The sequence below is a fragment of the Carcharodon carcharias genome, chromosome 13 (genome assembly GCF_017639515.1).
Source record: "Carcharodon carcharias isolate sCarCar2 chromosome 13, sCarCar2.pri, whole genome shotgun sequence".
NCBI lineage: Eukaryota > Metazoa > Chordata > Chondrichthyes > Lamniformes > Lamnidae > Carcharodon > Carcharodon carcharias.
The window spans coordinates 45,794,492-45,817,819 of record NC_054479.1 but is presented as its reverse complement, the minus strand read 5'-3'; the positions used below and the strand labels follow the sequence as shown (position 1 = coordinate 45,817,819).

The 23,328-nt window shown below is 41.5% G+C and overlaps 1 protein-coding gene across 1 annotated transcript in view; it reads left to right on the top strand.

The window, feature by feature from the left end:
• LOC121286000 (nitric oxide synthase, brain-like) overlaps nt 1-23,328 on the top strand; it is a 99,775-nt gene that overhangs the window by 19,855 nt on the left and 56,592 nt on the right. The window contains 5 exon segments of the mRNA XM_041203016.1: nt 8,611-8,752; nt 8,868-9,007; nt 9,640-9,814; nt 22,083-22,184; nt 22,270-22,464. Coding sequence (XP_041058950.1) covers nt 8,611-8,752; nt 8,868-9,007; nt 9,640-9,814; nt 22,083-22,184; nt 22,270-22,464 — 754 coding nt within the window.

The following is a 23,328-nucleotide window of genomic DNA, read 5'->3' as shown; positions in this document are numbered from 1 at the left end:
AACTTCCTGAATGGGATCCCCAATTTGTTATGCCCCTGGATGAGGAGAAATGAGCTGGCCCTCCTTCTTTATTCAAGCCCCTTGGTTGATTGCAGCAAGGTTAAATTAAAAGGGATCCTTTCCCTCATGGATACCTTTTCCCAGTCCAAATGTATTAATGTTTTAGAAGGAACCAAGGAACCAGGCTTTCTTGAGCCACAGAAAGAGTGAGTATGTTAATTACTAAAAACCCAAGAAAAAATAATAAAAACACAACACACATACACAAAGATCAGAAATGATAAGGTGAGTCCATAAATAAAAGTTTAAAAAAGATACACGAGTCAGCCTTTGGCTTGTCTATGAGGTGTAGATGGCTCAACGTTGCATTCGTTAAGTTGGGTGATTCTGGCGGAGCTAACTTTGGCAGTTAAGCAGTTGGTTTGGAGGCACTTGGTTCTGCCTGTTAGCTGAAGAAACTAACCCATTTCCTTTGTTGACTTGCCCCTAGCAACAGAGGGAGAGGAGAGAGCCTTTGTTTACAAGTTGCAATAGGGTGGGTTGATCTTCTTCTGCTGTGACTCCCACCAGCACACACTAGCATGCCAGAATTAGACCACACAGATCAGGTCTGCAGGTGGCTTTCTAACTCCTTTCCTTGTGTGTTCCTGGAAGGGAAAAAACAATCATGTCTTTCACACAGAGTCTGTTTTCTTTTAATTCTGATCATTTCCACATTCTGAGATATAACTCAACAGGAGATGGTTTTGGATGTTTTGCTGAGATGTGGTAATCAGGCTCCATTGTCTCCACAACCACAGGAGTTTAAAGTTCAGTCTTTTGCAATTCATCTCTTCCTTTAAAGTATCTCTGCCTGAAATAGGCCTTGATACCTTTTACGTGCGATATTCTAGGTTCTCTCTGGACTAGTCGGTCAAGCATAATCCACATAAAAATTTTCCAGAAGTTGATTACTTTACATTCCCACCAGCTTTTGCTTGTATGTCTTTTTAAAAACCACAGGGCAGAATGTTCCCATTGGCAATTTGGGGGCGGGGCCCACTTGGCAACAGGAAAATGATGCGGGATGATGTCGGGAGGAACCCCCAATGTTATCCCAGACCATTTAAATATTGGGGAAGGCAGGCAGACAGCGAAATCAGCTGTCTGCCTGCTAACCTGTCAATGGCCAATTAAGGACATTGACAGGATAATTAAGCTTGTTAAATTCCAGGCCCATCCAACCTTAAGGTTGGCGGGCAGGCCAGGAGCCCCAGCAGGTTTCTGATAATACATGAAACCTCATCAACTGGAAGGATGAGGTTTCATGTCTGTTTTTAAAAACTTCAATAAAGTTTATGTGCTTCTTATTAACATGTCCCATCTTGTGTGACATTGTCACATGAGGGGCACATGTTAATTTTAATATTTTTCTATTTTTAAAGATTTTTATACTGGCAGTAATCTCCCTGAGACAGCACTTAGTCTCAGGGAGATGTGTGCTCTTTCGCACGCATGCATGAAGGAGTGCACTTTGACAGATGGGGAATCCCTCCCGCCCCACACAGGAAGCACACAGCACTTCCTGTTGAGCAGGCTGCTGGGCGGGCTTTAAGTGCCCCGCCCACTCAAAATGGTGGTGGGCCCCGTTTCAGCGGCGGAGTTTGGCTGCCCGCCCACCGCCGAGCCGGTGGGACCTGCCCGCCCATCAAGGTAAAAATTCTGGCCCACATGTCTTCCTTAGAAGTTCAATATACCCGTAAGTAATTTGGGGCTGTAATCCAATGTCGTGACAAACCACAATCAGAGAATCACCTGCAATGGCTTCTTTTCTCACTCATGTACTGTCACCTCTGGCATCCCCCAAGGATCTATACTTGGCCCCCTCCTATTTTGCATCTACATCCCAATAATATCATTAAAAAACATGCCAGTTTCTACATCTACATGTATCCGGTTCTACCTTACTACCACCTCTCTTGACTGTTCCACTCCCTCTAAATTGACAGATTTCTTGTCTGTCATTTAGTAAATGGATGAGCAGAAATGTCCTCCAGTTAAATATTGGGCAGACCTAAACCAGTGTATTTGGGCCTCACCACAAAATCCATTCCCTAGTCACTGCCTCCATCCCCCGCCCTGGCAAATGTCTGAGGCCACACCTTGGTGTCATATTTAACCCTGAAATGAGTTTCTGGTCATGTATCTGAGCTATCACTAAGATTGTCTTTTTCCATCTCAGTAACATTGCCCAACTTTGCCCCTGCCTCAGATCATCTGCAACTAAAACTCTTAATCATGCCAATTGTACCTCTAGATTTGAGTTTTTTTATTCATTTATGGGGATAAGGGCATTGCTGGCTAGGCCAATATTTATTGTCCATCTACAATTGCCCTTGAGAAGGTGGTGTTGAGCTACCTTTTTGAACTGCTGCACTCCATGTGGTATAGGTACACCCATAGTGCTGTTAGAGAGCTCGTTCCAGGAATTTGACCCAGCAACAGTGAAGGAATGGCAATATATTTCCAAGTCAGGATGATGAGTGGCTTGGAGGGCAACTTGCAGATGGTGGTGTTCCCATGTATCTGCTGCCCTTGTTCTTCTAGATGGTAGTGGTTGTGGGTTTGGAAGGTGCTGTCTAAGGAGGCTTGGTGAGTTCCTGGAGTGCAACTTGTAGATGGTACACATTGCTGGCTCCGTGCATTAGTGGTGGAGGGAGTGAATGTTTGTGGATATGATGCCAATCAAGCAAGCTGCTATGTCCTGGATGGTGTTGAGCATCTTGAGTTTGTTGGGGTTGAATTCATCCAGGTAGGTGGAGATTATTCCATCATACTCCTGACTTGTGCCTTGTAGATGGTTGACAGGCTTTGGAGAGTCAGGAGGTGGTTTACTCGCCGCAGGATTCCTAGCCTCTGACCTGCTCATGTAGCCACAGTATTTATGTGGCTAGTCCAGTTCAGTTTCTGGTCAATAGTAACCCCCAGGATGTTGATTGTGGAGGATTCAGTGATGGTAATGCCATTGAATATCAAGGAGCAATGGTTAAATTCTCTATTGTTGGAGATGGTCATTGCCTGGCACTTGTGTGGTGTGAATGTTATTTGCCACTTATCAGCCTAAGTCTAGATATTGTCCAGGTCTTGCTGCATTTGCACATGGGCTACTTCAACATCTGAGGAGTTGTGAATGGTGCTGAGCATTGTGCAATCATCAGCCAATATCCACACTTCTGACCTAATGGTGATAGGATGGACATCGATGAAGCAGTTGAAATGGTTGGGCCTCAGACACTAATCTGATGTAATGACTTGATGGAGTGGACCGGTTTCAACAAGAAATGGATAACCTTATTACAGAGAGCTTTTTAGGTGCTACATGCTTGATCAGGACTCTCATCAGAAAGCCCCACCACCCAGTCCCCCTGCCTGGATTGCCCGCACTTAGGGCTCATTGTTCTGAGCCTCCCAGAACACCACATGATCCCTGATAGACAGTAGGAGAGTCTATACCCACAGTTACTATATTTCCTCCCCCTTTAGTCATTTTTTTTACGATTTCTATTTACAAGAAACATTGAATATCCAACAACATATATACATATACAACTTCAGGTGATTAAAGAGCAAGCCTCTGAGGTAATCTCCTGATACGGCAAGAGCAGTGTAGCTCTACCGCTTGAGGTTCTTCAACAGGATCAACAGGATCTGGAATATCAACATGAGGCACTTCTTTAGAAAGTGGCAGTTCAGGGTTTGGCAACACGACAGAGACATCAGCATGTCTATTCCAGGTCGACCTGGCACCTCAGGATTTGACGTTTTGATGTTAATCACAGGCAGAATAGTTGGTTGTTGGATTGACTCTCTAACACGAATATGATCTATGTGCTTGGGAATAATTCTAACTTCCACTTGTACTTGGAAAGATAATGGATCAGTCTCTGAGACAATGATTCCAGGAACCCAACAAGTCCAGTTCCGAAATTTCGCACAAATACTATGTGACCTACACTGAATGTGTATGCTTTGCTGTGTATATCGTGATTCAATTTTTGATTACACTGATTCTGCTCTACCTTCCCCTCTAAATTTGGAAACACCAGACTTAATCGTGTATGTAGGTGGCATTTCATCAATAATTCAGATGGTGTTGAACCCGTTGTCGAATGTGGCCTTGTATGATCACTGAGAAGAAAGCAGCAAAGCTGAGATTCTAGATTCCCTTCTGATAATCTTTTCTTACCAGACTTGAAAGTTTGTACAGCTCTCTAAATGTACAGCTAAGTGATTGGATGAGGGATGGTAAGGGGCTGTTTTAATATGTCTGATTCCATTCAGATTCATGAATTTCTGAAACTCTATTCTGGTAAATGCTAAACCATTATCAGAAATGAAGATTTCAGGTAGGCCATGTATGCTAAAACAGTGATGCAGCTTCTTGACAGTTGCGCTTGATGTTGGTGATTTGACTTCGTATAGATCCATCCATTTTAATTGTTCATCTATAATCAACAAAAACATGGTACCCAAGAATGGTCCTACATAAATAATATGTAGCCTAACCCGAGGTCGACCAGGCCATTCCCACAGATGCAGGGAACTGAAATAGGCAACTTCTGTTGTTGCTGACAATGGAGACAGTGCTTAACCATACTTTCAATGTCAATGTTAATGCTTGGACACCAGACATAGCTTTGCGCAAGCATTTTCATCTTTGATATGCATGGATGTGCACTGTGAAGCTCTGTCAAGAATGGTTCCCGTCCTTGTGATGGGATGACAACTCTTGACCCCCGCAACAAAATTCCATCTTGACAGCTTAACTCTGTGTTTCTGGCATGGAATGGTCTCAAACCTTCAGATACAGGCAAATTTGACCATCATTGCAAAACAAAGTTTCTGACTTTGACAATATTGTATCTCTGTTTGTCCAATTTTGAATTTGCTTCACACACACAGGTGAAGAATCCAGGAAATTCAGTGACACCACAACTACTTGTGGAACAGGAGTATGTATGATGCTATCTGGTAGTGGGAGACGACTGAGTACATCCATATTTGCAATATGTAAGCCAGAGCAGTACATAAAAGCATACTCATACCCAGATAATATCAGAGCCCAACTTTGTATTCTTGCTGAGGCTATTGGTGGAATGGCCTTATCTTCACTGAATAAATCCATTTATGCCCTGACACAATGGTGAAATGTTGTCCATGTAGGTACAGGTGGAATTTCCTCACTCCGAATACCACCGATAAACCTTCCTTTTCTAGCTGGGAATAACCCTTCTCGGCTGTGGAGAGGGTTCTCAAGACATAGAGAATGGGCCTTTCTGATCCATTTTCCATTCTATGTGATAACATGACTCCTACATCATTAGGAGAGGCATCACATGTTAATACCAACTCTTTTGATGGGTCGTTGTGTACCAACAAACATGACAAATGCATCAGTTTCTTTACTTTCAGAAAGGCTTCTTCCTGTTGTGAATTCCATAACCAATGGTGATTCTTTTTTAACAAGTGTAATAATGCTAACACAGTTGATAAGTTAGGCGAGAAGCGGCTATAGTAGTTGATCATACGCAGGAAGGACTTGAACTTACATTAGATGGTGAGGGCGCATCTTTTATTGCCCAAACTTCCTCTTTGACTGGATGCAAACCCATGGCATCCACCCTGGGACCCAGGTAAGTAACTTCTGGTGCTTGAAATGTGCATTTTTCCTTCTTTAATCATATGCCGGCTTCCATGAAACTTCTTAGCATCTCCTCCAAGTTGGCCAAGCATTCAGTCTCGGTTGACCCTGTGATCAGAACAACATCTAGGTAAACTATCACTCGGGGAAGACCTTGAAAAAGACTCTTCATTGTTCTTTGGAAGATAGCACATGCTGACGATACTCCAAAGAGTCAGCGAGTGTACTGATAAAGACTCTTGTGTGTGTTTATAGTCACATATTCTCTCAATGTGCTATCTTGTTCTAATTGTTGGTAAGTCTGGCTCATGCCCAATTTTGTAAAGGACTTGCTTCCAGTCAGCTTGGCATATAAGTCATCTATCTTTGGAATGGGGCTCTTGTCTGTTTTTGCTGCCTTATCACGGTCAATTTATAGTCCCGAAAAATGTGTCTGGTTTGGTCAGGCTTAACCACTGGAACTATGGGTGCTGCTCATTCCGAAAATTGGACAGGTTGGATGATGCCCAGTTTTTCTAACTGGCACAGTTCTGATCCACCTTCTCCTTCAATGTATAAGGCACAGGACTGGCCCTAAAAAAATGTGGTGTCACCTGAAGATCCACATATATCTTGGCCTGCATCCCTTTTAACTTCCTTAATTCATCCCGAAATACCCTGTCATATTTCCTTAGCAGTTCAGGAACTTGTCCTGTTTTCAGGTGAAATATCTCAGACCAGCTAAGCTTGATCTTCTGTAACCAGTCTCACCCTAAAAGACTGGGTCCTTCTCCTTTCACTATTATCACAGGCAGTTGGGCTGTCAGTTGCCTATAAGGCACTGGTGCTGTGGAGATGCCCTTTACCTGAATAGATTCTCCAGTGTATGTCTTTAATTTAGCAGCTGTCCGCTCCAGGTTTATTGGCTATCTACCCTCATTAAGGTATTTGAAAGTGTGCTCTCACACCATTAGTTGAGATCCACTGTATCCACCTCCATTAATAGTGCTTTCTCATTAACTTGGATTGTGACAGTGATGGGTTCAGTTTTTACAGTGGTTACATTATACAGGGAATAAATGACAGTATTGACAGCTTCAGATTCTGCTGTATTTTCTAATTCAATCATGATGGTTTGCTGCTTTATGGGCTGTTTTGACTTTGCCCTGCATTGCCTTACTACGTGACCATTCTTATGGCAGTAATGGCATTCTGCCTCCTTGAATTTATAAGTGTCCGGTCTGTGGTCACCTTCACCTTTACAATAAATTAACCTTGGAGTCACTGCTGAAGTGTTTCTACTCGGCCTTTTCATGTTTCTAACATCGGACATTGCCTCTCTCTTCGATGCTGTGGGTCTGATTTACGTGCCACGCTTGGTGGTGGGTTTCTGCCCCACATGAAGAACAGCATCATATTGTATGTAGTGCAAAGCCTGCGAGTCTCTTGCAGCGCTTTCCATGGCGAGGGAGATTCCTGGGGCTCACTTATTATCGATGTCAACCTTGGGGAGTTGGCAGCGCTGAATGGTGACGTCCTGAACGCCACAGACTAATCAGTCCTGCAGCATCTCATTTAATGTGTCCCCGAAGTCGCAGTGTTCTGTCAACTGCTTAAGATTCACTATATAGGTTGCAATGGGCTCTCCTGGGGCCCTAACTCTGGAATTAAACTTAAAACGATGCATTATTATGAGTGGATTTGGATGAAAATCCATTTTCACGAGGTCCACTAATTCACTATAGGACTTAGAATTGGGCGCGCTCGGGGCCATCAGGTTGTGAATGCGATTTGTATGTCTCACTGCCGCATACACACAAAAGGATGGCTTTCTGCATTTCCTCCACGGTAATTTTGTTCTCTAAGAAATAAAAGCCAGGGCATTCTATATACTGGCTCCAGTCTTCCATAGTCGCATCATAAGGATCGATTCTACTGAGAGTGGCATGATTGGTGAGTAATGTTTTCATTTTCTTAAGATTCGATGTACTCAGGTTGACAAGGCAAGGTGCAGTGTCGGAGGTATTTTACTCTCGCAGCCAAATGTAATGACTTGACAGAGCAGACAGGTTTCAACAAGTAACAGATAACCTTATTACAGAGAGCTTTTGAGGTGCTACATGCTCAATCAGGACTCTTGTCAGGAAGACCCACCCCCCTGGATTCCCTGCGCTTAGGGCTCACCGGTCGGAGCCTCCCAGAACATCACGTGACCTCTGATTGACAACAGGAGAGGCTATATCCACAGTTACTACACCTGAGGGGATATTCTACCACACTCCTGACCATCCTCCTACATTCTGCACTTGGTAAACTTGAGGTCATCCAAATCTCTGCTGTCTCTATCCTGTCTTGCACCGAATTCTGTCCATCTGTTGCCCCCATGATTGTTGACCTACACCGGCTCCCAGTTAAATAATGCCTGGATTTTAAAACTCTCATCCTTGTTTTCAAATCCCTCCAAGTCTTCGACTCTCCCACCCCCATAATCTGCTCCAGCTCCACAACTCCCCAAGATCTCTGTGCTCTCCTTATTCTGACCTCATGAGCATATTCGATTTTAATCATGCATCTTTGGTGGCTGTGCCTTCAGATACCTGGAATTCCTTCCAGAAACCTCTCTGCTTCTCTATTTTGCTTTGTTTCGTTAAGACACTCTTAAGACCTATCTCTGTGACCAAGCTTTTGGCCACTTATCCAAATATCCCCTTCTGTGGTTCAGCATCATATTTTGTTTCATAACGCCTTTGTGGAGTGGCTTGGGATGTTTTATTATGTTAAGGGCTCAATATAAAAACAATTTGTTGTTATAATTTAATTTAAATGAAAATCCATGTATGTAATTAAATATTTTAAAGTTATTTTAGTTTAGAAAACATATTAGTTTCAATTAACGTCAATAGATGTCAGTGTAACACCATTCAACAGTTATAAGATTAATGATTTTACAGGTCTGCTATCACAATATTCCCACAATGAACAGATGGCAAGCATGATTTCAGAATCTGGAACAGCCAGCTGAAACGATATGCTGGGTACAAACAACCCGATGGCTCAGTCATTGGAGACCCTGCCTCTGTGGAGCTAACTGAGGTCCAGTATATCAAATAACAACTTGTTTCAACTTATGTTATTTAGTCATATTTATGGATGTTTCCATACTGCATCTCTGAATGTTATATTTTCTCTGTGGATTTTTATGATGCAGATTTGTATGGAGCAAGGTTGAAAGGGACCTAAAGGTTGCTTTGACATCCTCCCCCTTTTGCTTCAAGCCAGTGGAAATGACCCTGAACTATTTGAGATACCCCCGGAACTGATCTTGGAAGTACCTTTCAGGCATCCTAAGTACGTACAGCTTTGTTGAGAACAGTTTTTGTAAAGCATTTATCATTTGATTATTTACAATTCAAATATTGTTTTAGCTTCTGTTATGAAGCATGAAATTTACCTGAGTTTTCAAATGAACATTTTTGATTAATATTACAGTTAATTCCAATTGGGTGCAGTTTGTTATCCATGAACATTGATTTCACTCCAAATTATATTTAAAAATAGCCACATTTGTTCATTTAGCTGCAGTAATTTTTTTTCTACACTTTGGCCATTAGACTTGCTGTTACTCGGTGGGAAACCAAATAAAGTGCAGTTTCCACATGGAACAGGACATAAAATGTGGCATTGATTGCTGTGTCTCCCAGCAAATGGAAAGGAGAAATGATGGGTAGAGTCAATAGTTTCTAGTGGCTCTGAGTATGTAGCTACAAGTGCCATTCGTAGCCTGTCTGAGAGTCATCAGCATTCCTGTCTCTTAGTCCAGGCAGCAAGAGTGTGTGTGAAGAAAGGGGTTGATAAGTATGAAAGAGGGGGCTATTTACTCAAATAAAATTACAATAATCTAGAATCATAATACAACAGCTAAAAAAGGTCAAGTCTTATGGTACTGTTCGCATTTCTGTAACCTTCAGAATGTCCTTTAGGTTCGAATGGTTTAAAGATTTGAACTTGAAGTGGTACGGCCTGCCAGCTGTTTCAAACATGCTTCTGGATATTGGAGGCCTTGAGTTTACAGCCTGTCCTTTCAGTGGATGGTATATGGGAACAGAAATCGGAGTCCATGACTTCTGCAATGCCGCTCGATATTATGTTCTAGAGGTAACTTCTATTTCCTTTTTAGAACAAGATAGAAATGTTTCTGCTGACCATTACCTTTATCACAGGGTGAAACAAATGACCTTTTAAAAATAAAATATTGAACATTTATGTAGCGCCTTTTATGATCTCAGGATATTCCAAAGCACTTTACTTAAAACCTATCTCTTTGACCAAGTTTTGGCCATTTGAATTATTTTTGGAAATACAACCCAGCCATTGTTTTGCACACATCCAGCTTATAAAATATAGTCGATGGTAAATTTCTGCTTTGAAGCATTATTAACAGAAAGTTATATTTCTAAATATGAAAGGACAATTTGCTTTAATTCAAGACTATTAAATCAGTTACACACCTTAGGCCAAGGGCAGGATTTTCCAGCCCTAATACTGGCAGGCATTGTCGTGGGTGGGACAGGAAAATTTGGAGAGTCATTAAAAGCCAACAGCTCTTCAAATTTTCCCATCCTGCCCACAACGATGCCCGCTTATGTCGGGCCCAGAAAATCCTGCTCCATGTCTTTCACTTACTCTACAGCCTGTAATTTTCACAGACATCACTTCAACATTCAGTTGGCTCCAGAAACCAGAGATTCGTTGATTTCTTGTGGAATTTGTGCTTTCTTAAAACCTTTCAAAGATTCACTTGTTGCTGAAATCTCATTCTGAACCTTAACTCAATTCCATAATGCCTCATATGTGGTCGCGACTTCTAAGGATGACATTTCTCAGTACCAGCCAATTTATACTCTTTCCAGATGTTGAACAAACTAGATTATTCTGAACCTTATAGCACAAGAGTGCACATTCAGGGAATGTGAACAAATGGCACAGGTTTTACAGTGAATTTCAAATGATTTGAATTAATATATGCAACCTAGCAAAGCAGCAAAAAATGACCAATAGCTATTGTCCAAAATAAAGCTGACAATCTCAAAAGATCCATGAATATAAAAGTTTTACTTGTGATTATAAATAATAGCAGGCCATAGGTATTTTCATGGTTCAGTGACACCGGTTATTCCCATAAACAGTCGAAGCAACTTACTTTTCTGGAAGTTGCCTCACATTGCTCTGCCTACTTGTGCAACAGGATAACCAAAGGGTATAAGGTTACAAAGGTTATCATTCTCAAGCAGCTAACTACCTTTTGCATGTGTACTTCATCAATCTCTTTGAAAGTAGGCCAACTAAACACTTGGTGTGGCAAGACTTATTACGAATCATTAAACTATTTTATTTCCCAGTGAGTGACCATATAGAGTATCAGCTATTATCAAATCGCTGAAAAAGAGACAATTTGTTAAAGCTTCTGAAAGTCACTTTTACAGCAATACTCAAGTTCTGTATGAACAAATGGCTATTTATTATCAAAACCTTTTAGTTCAATCAGTAAACCTACCTTTACATAAAGATATAAAGTAAAAGGCATGAGTGGGTCATCGTCGTAGACTTTCTAACATTACTTCGGTGGCTACAATTCAAAACTACTTAATTGGCTGTGAAGTGTTGTGGGACATCCTGAGGTCATGAATGGAGCTAAATAAATGCAAGCCTTTCTTTTTTAAAAACAAAATGACTGCTAACTATTAATCCAGAATCATTGACATATTGAACTTACTTAAAGTTTTTCCAGTGTTCTGTTTAAAATCTTCGCCTTACAACCTTCCTATACAAAACACTTCTCTCTATCTCTCTCTCTTGCTTTGTTTATCTCTCCCCTGTTGACATGCAGACATTTAGCATTAAATGACTTGCCAGAGCAATTGATAGAAAGTGTTTTTAAAACTGTTGCTCTTGGATGTGAGCATTTACTCCACATTCTTAATTGCCTTAGGAAGGTGATGGTAGGCTGTATCCTTGAACTCCTGCAGTCCTTGTGGCAATGGTGCTCCCACGATGGTGTTAGGTAGGGAATTCCAGGCTGTTTTCCCAGTAACAATGAAGGAACAGTGATACATGCTTTTGTCAGGATGGTGTATGAAATGGGATTGATAATATTCCCACAGCATTGCTGCTTTTGTCCGTTTTCATGGTAGAAGTTGCAGGGAGAGCTTTTGAAATAATCTCAATTAGTTGCTGCAGTTCATTCTGTAAGTGGTGGAAGGAATGAATATTGATATTGTTGTCAATGGCAGGAACATCGATCAAGTGGAACTTTTTTTGTCAGACTACTCAAGTGTTGTTGTAGCTACGAACATCCAGACCAATGTTCAATCACACTCCTGATTTGAGCCCTGTAAATGATAAAACTTCTTTGAATTCTCATGACATAACCCATTCATCACTGAATATCCCTTGTAGTAGGTAAGTAAGGCAGTAAATAGGCCCCTGTCAGAATTGCCCGGATCCTGAATATAAGTAAATAAAAGGTAAACCAAATGCATCCTTTCTGTGCTTTGAAATCTACTGTATTCTTACTAATTATTAATGTAGCTCTTCAAATTTCCCATGGATGTTAACTCTTCCAGTGCAATGCTGTAGGTTCTCTCCCCAGTTACTGTTCGGTAACAAAGGGACTGTCATTTTCAGCACGTAAACAAATTGAAAATCTCTTTAACAGTTGAGGAAAATGACTGAACACAACCAGTCACTCACAAATAGGCCAACGGGACACATCATGCATTTCAATAGTACACTGTCAAACGATCCTAAACATGGGAATCTCAGTATAATTTTTAATATTAAGCAAAACTCATCACTGCTCCAACTTTACTCGCTATTTTATTACCAAGCACTAGTAATTCTGCAAGCAAATTTATCAATGTGGAAACAAAGCAGGTTAATTCACTCATGCCAGAATACATCTTCTTTATTTTTGAAAATGAATTCTCTTTAAAGACTGCCTTTAAGCACCTTTTCTTTTTAATTATTCTTTCATGGGATGTGGGTGTCACTGGCTAGGCCAGCATTTATTGCCCATCCCTAATTGTCCTTGAGAAGGTGGTGGTGAGTGGCCTCTTGAACTTCTGCAGTCCATGCAGTGTATGTACAACCACAATGCTCTTAGGAAGGGAGTTCCAGGATTTTGACCCAGTGACAGTGGAGGAACAGATTTATTTTATTTATTTATTTTTGTTGTAATATACCTTTAATGGATAGCGAAATGCCATCACTTTAAGGGAAGTCTGTGTCACGTGATCCAGCCTCAGTTTCACTTTGTCCTTGAGCAGAACATAGCACACACAGCTCTGCAGCTCTGATGTCCTCCAGTTTCTATCCATGTATCTATGTTCAAGGTCACTGTTTTTAATAAATGAACATGAGTGATTGGTGCCTTTTATATCATTACAATACACACACTATGGTGTTCAGCAGTGGTTCCTTCTAAATGATTAAGTACAGATGTGAACCACATGAAGAGCTTCAGACATGCTACATGGCATGCAAAGACCCTTGACAGACAGACAGACCACAACGAAGTCGGAGAGGAATCACAGAATAGTGACTGCACAGAAAGGCTTTGCAGACACCACAGAGATAGTACACCAATATAGAGCTGGTAAGCAGATCGATCCCTCGTGGTGAGATTGTAGCACATCAGTTCAATGAGTGGGAGAGCGCGTTGAGAGGACTAGCACTGGGTTAGCTCAGACAGGAAAGGCAAGTGACCAGGGTGTGGGCTGCATTGAGGGCAAGTGAGGGAGAGTCAAACAAAACAAAAGCAAAACCATCATAAAAATCGGGCCAGCGAAGGTTGTGATTATAACAGGGGTGGCAGGGGGAGCTTTAGAAAAGCGCATGAAAGCAGTTACAGCAACATTTATCCCAGATACTATAGGAAAAGGAAGGTCAAGAGGATATTGTTAAAATGTCCACAAAATTCCCCCGTTGATGCCTTTAAGGGATAGCAATGTGCCATCACATTAAGGGAAGTGTGTCATGTGATCCATCCTCAGTTTCATTTCAGCCTAGAGCAGAACACAGTGCACACAGCCCTGCAGCCCTGATGTCTTCAAGCTTTCAATCATGTATATAAGTGCAATGTGCCTGTTCTTAATAATGAACCCACAGTGTACTTGTACAATCCTTTGTGACCGATTGGTTCCTTTTATATCATTACAACATACAGGAACATTTTATGCAAATTATTTTGAGATAAATACCAAATATACCTGTAACTACAACTCTCAAAAATCTTTGGCTCATCGTGAAACATTCCTTCCTCATGTTTATGTGTAAGCAACAGTGGGAGAACCCAATGTCGAATGGGGCTTGACAGCTCTAGTTCCACCATCCAACTGATCTGATTGGGTCTGACAGCCATCTTTCAACTGATATAATAGACAACACAGACAATCTTCAATTCTGCTGAACACTAACAAGCTGGCACATGAGTTGGAATGTTGACTATCAGCTTAAAGCTGGTAAACCTGGAAGTGAATCTAAAAATGACACCTACCGGTTGATGTATTTTCTGTTGCCCCACAAACATAAATTGCTCCCCTCGACTGCTTAAAGCACCATAGCCCTACTTGCTATTCACTGCCAAAGGCCTGCTGAAGATTATTGAAGCTGGGTTAACAAAGTTTGTGTTCTGTAAGTTTTTCTAAAAACTGTTTTATCACAAACAGTTGAGTTAAATTACATCTTCCTGGTCCAAAACCAATTTGGTCTGCAAGCAGCAACACTTGTATATGTGTTTTTGTTCTCTGTGGTGTCTAATTAAGATACCTCACTCAATATACTCAGAAAGCTGATTCCTCTGTAACTGTTGCTTTTCACTATTTGAAGATTTGTGTTATTGAGGATGTGTAATATTCCTGAGAAAATTTATTTGGCCAATAGAAAACACCTACAAAAGCCCTTGAGTGCTGTTAAAGTAGATTGACAGAATGGTTTAGATCACCAGTTGGTGATGAGACAAGAATGTACACTATCACCTGCTTTATCTAATATAATACTGGAAATAGTAATGAATCTTGCACTGAAAGGTGATATTGGAGGAATGTGGCAAGATATTAAACTCAGATTTGCTGATGACATTGACCTTACAGCAACATTGAAAACAGATTAGCCGGGGCTAACTGATAAAGTGTGCATGGAGAATGTGAAAAGCTGTCATGATTTGTGCACATTTCTAGAACGTCACCAGCTGGAATACTTTCCATAGCTCTGTGTACATAGATAAATGGGAGAAGCTACGGAAGACCAAGAAAAGCGGGATGTGAGCATCGCCAGCTAGACCAGCATTCACTGCCTGGCCCTAATTGCCCTTGAAAAGATGGTGGTGAGCCACCTTCTTGAACTGCTGCAACCATGTGGTCAGGTACACACACAGTGTTGTTAGGAAGTGAGTTCCATGATTTTGACCCAGCTACCGTGAAGGAACAGCAACATAGTTCCAAGTCAGGATTGTGTGTGGCTCACAGAAGCTTCAAGAGTGACTTGTCACAAAAAGGGTTCTAGATGACTGAAGTGGCCGGGCTAATTCAGAATACAAAACACTGGAGTGAAGTCATTTGGTGCCATTGGGTAGAATCTTCCCCCTGTCAGGGGGGTTGTGCGGGGACGGGCGCGGGCAGGCATGGACCTGATTAGCGCCCCTGATTGGGTCAACACCACCAATTTACGTGGGGCGGCCCAATTAAGGCCAGCCCAGTGTGACGCGCACCTGGAAGTGCTGTGTGCTCCCTGTGCGGGCAGCAGTGGGGAGTTTCCTTGAGTTGGGAGTTTGCTCTTTCGCAAAAAAGTGCAGAGATCTCCCTGAGGCACACAGATGCGTCAAGGAGATTGCTTTCACTTATGAAACATTGATTAAAGGTAAACAAAAATTTAAGGACATGTCTCTTCATGTGAAACTGTCACATGAGCTGGGACATGCCTATTAATTTTATTAAAAACTTTTAAAAAACATTAATAAAACCTCATCCCACCTGTGGATGAGGTTTCATGAAAAATGCGAAGGCTGCCTGGGCGGACAGCTCAGTTTATTAGTTTAATTGATATTTAAATAGCCTTAATGGCCTTTGACAGTTTGGCGGGCGTGCAGCTGAGTTGGCTGCGCGCCGGCTGAACTGAAAATCTAAATAACGCGTGGTGACGTCAGGATGCACACCTGACATCACAGCGCATCATTTTACGCTCTGGCGATTGGACCCTGCCCCTGCTCGCCGAGCTGAAGATTCTGCCCATTGTCACACTGTGCTGATGGGTGAAGTTTGGTAGCACTAGTGCTTGTGGGACAGAGTCATACTCTCTGGGTGCACTTACCAGAAAGCTGCATAGGGGCAACCATGACTGCTGCCCATTAAAGCTAAAGAATGGAAAAGTGCTCATTGTGCTCTCACAGTTTCTTGATAACGTCTCCTGGTTTTGGTTAACAAGAACACTATATTCGGATTTACATTGTTAGGTCAATGTAAACAAAGAAATTGCAGACTGGGGAAGGCAATGGATTCCTAAGAATTGGGGAGCTTTCAACATGTGTCGTAGGCAGTAGCGGAACAGTTGTCTTTTCTACATTCCGCCTAATTTTTCTTTCCATTGCAGTCAATTCACAATTGCTTGTTTTATATCTTTGTCTGTTTTACAGCCATGTCTCATCATAATATACTAACACTGCCACAAAATTGCAACCATTTCAAGCAGATCTAAATGGAAGTTGCAGCTTGAGGCAATGTTGAAGTAATAGCTGCATAGTGAGATTTTCATGCTACATTTCAAATGGGTTAGGTGTGAACACAGTGTGAAGCTATTTGTACAACTGAGGCACAGCCTCCTTTGGCCATTTTGGATCCCTTACCAGTGACATGGATGACAAAAATTTAAGCTGTGCACTAGAGTTATTCCCAAAATGAATCAGCCGCTTTGGAGCTATTGGTGGATATGGTGAGGGTACATAGGGCTCCGAAAGTGGGACAGGGGAATTAGGGATGCCCTGGGTGAGGAGGCCCAAACTTCAGAAGCTCCTTTCTGTTCCAATAGAAATGGAGCCTCAATGCATCATGTTCCCTGCCACTAGAGAGGTTGGCTGGCTTGTGTGTTTCATAGTCAAACTGCCAGAAGTCCACTTGTAAGTGGACAGTTCATTCCCCCCTCTCCCCCTACCATGGCCAACGGTGTCCGTTCCATTTCACACACTTCTGCTGTCACCCCTTCACACCCATGATAGGGTCCCCCTTGTCCACCCGTTCCACCCCACCAGCCTCTGGGCAATATGGTTCACTCTGTGCCACTTCTGCCACCCCCAGTGTGATACCACCACCCCCTCCCCTCCCCACGCCTTTCAGCATCCCTCCATGACCCTGATACGTTCCTTAATTGCCCCAGTGCTCCCTCTTCTTTCCTTGGCACTTTACCATGTAAGCACAGGAGATGCAACAAGAGATTTAACCTCGTCCCTCCTCACCGTCCAAGACATCAAATGTTACTTCCAGCTGAAGCAGTGATTTACCTGTACTTGTTTCAATTTGGTAAATTGGATTTGTTGATCATGATGTGACCTCGCTTACATTGGTCCCTTCAAGATTGAGTGATTGCTTTACAGAACATGTCCATTCAGTTGGCAGCGTGACCTTGAGCTTCAAGGTGCTTGTATTTTAATTATGACTTTGGTCCCACTCAGACCTCTCTCTTTCTCTCTCCTCAGCCTCCAACATTGTTCTAATAAAACTCAACACAAGCACAAGGGGCATACCTCAACTTTCGATTCGTCACTTCACAGCCTATTGGGTTCAACAGTAAAATCAACAATTTCAGCTGATAACCCGTTGCCTCATTTTGTTTCCTCCTTCTTTACTGGTTTTGGTTTTTCTCTTTTTTAGCTTTCGGACAGCAGATGTGCATGCTTCTGCCATTCACACCTCCTCTAGGCTCACCTTTTGTTTCTTTACTTCTACCACTACCACTCCTTTCAACTTGCATCATGAACCTATTTGTCATTTCACCTTTCCTGCCTTCCACTCTTTCATGGGCCTCCTTTTTAAAAATTGTTTTCACACTCTCTCGTTTTATTTGATTAAAATTTATTACATCTCTAACTTTTACTAGTTTTGATAATAGGTCATTGACCTGAAACGTTAGACCGGGCTTTTGTGGAAGATCTGGGAAAATTGAATTCCTGACTCAGAGACCCTTCCCCTTTAAAGAGACCCCCACTCATGCTATTTCTGGTCCATGGAGGTAGGGGCAGAATGGAATCAGACACGTTGCCTCTGTGTCAGGCCCAAGTTGGCAACAGAGGCAGATGACGAGATCCGCAGACTGGAACGCCCACCTCTGTTTGTGGAGACATCAGTCCCATTGCAATAATGAATGCCAGGCCCTCAAGCCCTCACCCCTCCACCTACCCATCAAGCCTCCTCATAACCTCTATATGCCCACTCGTACCCATACATGCCCCCTTATACTCTCCCTGCTGCCTCCAAGCCCCTCATAATCCCCATTTTTCCATCCATGCCCCTCATTTATCCTGACACTCATCCAATATCCAATATGCACAACCTTCAGGGTATCTTTGAAATGCATGTTAGAAAATAAACTTCTAACAATCTAATCAATCTGTCATTCAAACACATTGCATACTGAAAAAAGCTGTCATTCATAAAAACTGCTCATATTAAATCCCCTCACATCAATCTGTTGTAAAAGCAAAGATTTACTCACTTCCAACATCAAAGACAGATAATCCTTTAATAACCTATTAAAATTGTCAATCAAAATGTGAACACTGCCCCTGCTGAGATAAATGGTGCATAAACTTTTGAAATTCAGCCAAGCGTTCATAAGAGACTCAGCTGTCAAAACAAATACTAAGAAATATAAACAATGGAGTCTATTGAAGCTGAAAAACCAGATGGCCTTTTTTCCTAAGCTACACTAGATGTCCTGTCAATCAAAGTAGTCAAGGAGTGGTGGCTGTTCTATTTCTCTGTAAGTGAAATCTGCTGAAGGTTCTATTTTCAATTTAAATGGACTCTGAGCATTTAATTCATTTCAGATTATTACAGTAGGGATAGTAAGCAGTGTTTTCTTTGCTTTTGAATGCATAAAAACACTTCTCCAAATGGGAAAAACACTCTAATGCACTTCAACAATTACATACCGCTGATCAACGTATTGGCCAATTTACCTGTGCAGATCAGGATCTTAAGATCAATCATTGCAGTAAAAACACATCTGTCTTACAGCATTTAATTACTGAATCTGAAAAACCTTTGCAATGTTTCAAAGCCTCTCAAAGAAAGAATCCTAGGAGCAGATAACTGTTTAATTTTGGTTCTGCACTTGCGTCACGGGCTCCCCCATGGTTAATGACTCCTCTGAGAGGCTGTGAACTACATATTCTTACAAATGGGGCTTAAGTCCACTAAAATTGCCCAGCACATGGGTGTTGAACTGGCCATCCCCACAATGGAGATGACAAGGGCGGGACTGCTGGTATGGGTCAACTGCCTGCATCCTTAACCTACACCAGTGAAAATTGCTGGAAATGAGAATGGGGGTGGAAATCCCTGAAGCTAGTGCTATCCACCATTTCTGAACAGCTCCCAAGTTGGCCCAATTTAGCAAAAATCCAGCCATTAACTCTTTCCGTAGATGCTGCCATGCCTGCTGCGTGTTTTCACCATTTCCTGTCTTTATTTCAGATTTCCAATATTTGCAGTGGTTTGCTTTGGCATCCTGTAATGTTCCATGTCAGCTAAGTTAGGATAAGGTTATGCTTAGCAGAGTTTGGATGAACACAAATGTATGGAGAGTGGAAGGTGGGACACCTGGCCAGAAGAATATTAGAAACACCCATTCACAAAAATGTGTCTATAAAATAGGAATGATGTTTACAGTATGCTTATAAGGTTTGCTAATAGATTATGCACTCCAGAAACTTTCATTCTCTTTATGGCTAGTGCTTGAAATGCCATTAAATTTTGCTAGATGTAAAGTTCTGTTGGAATGACAGTGCCCCAATCATGAAGAGGCTTCAGAAAAACACAAGTTTTTTGTTTTTTTCCAAATTTGTTACCTCCCTTTCTCTCTTAAAGGTTCTGCCCCGTGATGCCATTTCACTCTACAGGAGGATTTTAAGAAGCTTCAAGGTGATTTAGACAAGTTGAGTGAGTGGGCAAATACATGGCAGTTGCGGTATAACGTGGATAAGTGTGAAGATATCCACTTCGGTCGGAAAAACAGACTGGCAGAGTATTACGTAAATGGTGATAGATTGGGAAATGTTGATGTACAAAGGGGCCTGGGTGTCCTTATACGCCAATCACTGAAAGCAAGCATGCGGGCGCAGCAAGCAGTTAGGAAGGCAAATGATATGTTGGCCTCCATTGCGAGAGGACTTAAGTACAGGAGGAAGGATGTCTTACTATAGCTGTACAGGGCCTTGGTGAGACCACGCCTAGAGCATTGTGTGCAGTTTTTGGTCCCCTTACCTAAGAAAGGATATACTTGCCATGGAGGAAGTGCAGTGCAGGTTCACCAGACTGATTCCTGGGATGGCAGGATTGTCGTATGAGGGGAGAATGGGCCGATGAGGCCTGTATTCACTGGATTTTAAAAGAACGAGAGGGGATCTCATTGAAACATAAAATTCTGACAGGGCAGGACAGACTGGATGCAGGGATGATGTTTTCTCCTGCTGGGGGGGGTGGGGATTTAGAACACGGGGCTACAGTCTCAAGATACGAGGTAGCTGATTTAGGACTGAGATGAGGAAAAACTTCATCACTCAAAAGGTGGTGAACCTATGGAATTCCCAAACACAGAAGGCTGTGGAGGCCAAGTCACTGAACATATGCAAGAAGGAAATAGATAGATTTCTAGACTCTAATGACATCAAAAGGTATGGGGAGAGAGCGGGAGTATGGCATTAAGATAGAGGATCAGCCATGATCATATTGAATGCCAGAGCAGGCTCAAAGGGCCGAATAACCTACTCCAGCTCCTAATTTTCTAAGTTTCTATGTTTTCAAGTTGAAAATCTTCATGACTAAACCAAGACTGTGAATACTAATAGGTTGTTCAACTATGGAGGCATTAAAACCAAATACATTCCAGTCCTTACCCAGTGTCCATATAAACATACTTTCAGCAAGAAGATTCAGATGACATTTTGGACGAGAATCATGATTAATTTTCATCACACCACGCATTCTTATTGTTGACCTTTTAGAATTCAATGAACTTAGCACAGACTGAATCTGCAACTTTTCTATTCCATTTCGCACCAACTAGTGTTCATACCAAATGAGCTATCAGGAAGTTACACATTGCTCCTCTGTATGCAGTGTGAACAAACCAAGCAAAAACGATGGAAACAAGGAAGCTTTCTCTGTGTTTCTCGTTCATACATAACAGAAAAACATGATCAAAGTTTATCATAAAGCAGAAATAAATCACTGTACCTATTTATTTCCTGCTGTTAGTCCTTGTTTGCGCTCTCAGTTTCTCAGATTGTCTCCTTGCTGCTCTTCACCTTTCCTGATTCTTCCAACTTTTCTTACTTTTCATTGTTTATGTTTCCTTTGCTTAGTTTTGCTTCTCTTTTGTTTCTCCATGGTTAACTGCTCAAGTGGCTTTCCATGACCGGACACCAAACTACATCCTGTGCAATGTTCAGCAAATGGCCAAGATTTTTCAAGAACCCTATCTTAAATATTTTCATAAAATTTTAGATAATCTTGGTACCCATAATTGAAGTCTGACCATGATTGAAAATCATTTCCACATATGGATTTGAATTTGCTTGCACGGAATATTGTAATCAAATTAGTTTGGTTTCCTTTGGTAATATTTGACTGAGCCCTTAAAATCATTTCATTGTTTATTTATTTAGCATGTGCATAGTCACAAAGCCAATCAATAGCTTTGTCAGTTGCTAGATGTAGTTCTTTGAGTTCGTTTTCAAGTTTAGTCAGCAGGCACTCCTTGACATTGCAAGTTGTTGTTTGGGCTGCACCACCTCGACAGCCTGGATGATCTTGTTGACCCCACTGATGTTGGGTGGCTGCAAAGAGGCCTTGGCCAGTCCAGAAACAGTTTAAAAGGGCCACTGTCGATGACACCAATGATCCTCCTTGAAATTCAACAAGTCTGCACTTGAAGAATCCCAGTATCATGGAATCAAAAGCTTCCAGCAATATGAAAATAATTTCATTGAATGGTTGCTAATAAACATACAGAAAGGTGAAAAATGACCATCAGACAATGGTTGCCTCACCAATTATGCAGTGAAATCTAATACACTACCTGTCCAATTGCTAGTGTTTAATTTGCTGTTAACAGTAAGGTGTTATTAAAATATTTGCATATGATCATCTTGCAGAATGTTGCAAAACAAATGGGACTTGACACTAGAAAGACATCTTCCCTTTGGAAAGATCAATCATTAGTTGAAATAAATATTGCTGTTCTCCACAGCTTTCAGGTAAATACAAGCTTCATATAATGCAATTTCTTTCAAATAAATATACAGATTATGTGCTCATTGGAAGTTTTTTCTGCCTATTTAGTCTGATAAAGTGACAATTGTGGATCACCACCCTGCTACGGAATCCTTCATGAAACACATGGAAAAGGAGTATAGATGTCGAGGGGGGTGCCCTGCAGACTGGGTGTGGATTGTTCCCCCGATGTCAGGAAGTATCACGCCAGTGTTCCATCAAGAGGTGCTAAACTATCAGCTAAGCCCATCATTTGAGTATCAGGTAGGCCATTGAGAATAATATAGTTTCCTTTGCTTGTCTTTTCCAGATTAGCTTCTGACCAATTAATTAAGCTTACTTTTTATTTCCTAGTTCTTTATCAGTAATTCTTGACGCTTTGTGAATTAGAGTACATATTATTTAAGATCAATGCATTACTCACCTACATCAATAAGACATGGAAATCAAAGGGAAGTCATTTTCCTGTTGTCAAGATAGGTAAGCCTCAAGTGTTGAATGTTGTCTTAATAAATGCAGCTGCCTTCCATCCTCAATTCTCAGGGTAAGTGATGCAAATCTAGTGTATTGGAATTGAGTGGACATCTGCTATTAAGTTGTGAAGATGTGATTCCATCATCTGGAGAGTGAAAGAAGTGCTGGACTTGAAAGCACTAACCACAATGAATGGAACTTATCAGAAGCTTTTCAGTTACTATTGTTAGATCACATAGCAAAAACAGAGATAGATATACTCGGAAGAGAAGTAGAATGAATAGATTTCATGGTCGTGGAGCTGCTAGGCTAGTTTGCAATTAATTGTTGCTCAGAGACTGTGCCCTCTTGGTAGCCATATTTTGCAATTTGTACACTGTTGCACAGGCAAAAGAAGCAAATGCTACAATGTCCTTCAATAATTCATACCATCAAGTGGTTTGAGGAGTAGCATAAATCAGTTAACAGCCAAGGCTACATGATCCAGATGACTTCATCCAAGACAGAAACTAAAACAAGTGTCATTGCACAATTTGCAAAGCCACACCTATAGTTGAATGAATTTTCTTTTAAAACTTGTAAGCAATTTATAGTTTAGACATTTTTTTTAAATGGGATAATGTGAGAAGCAAATAGAATTTTACATTGTACCTT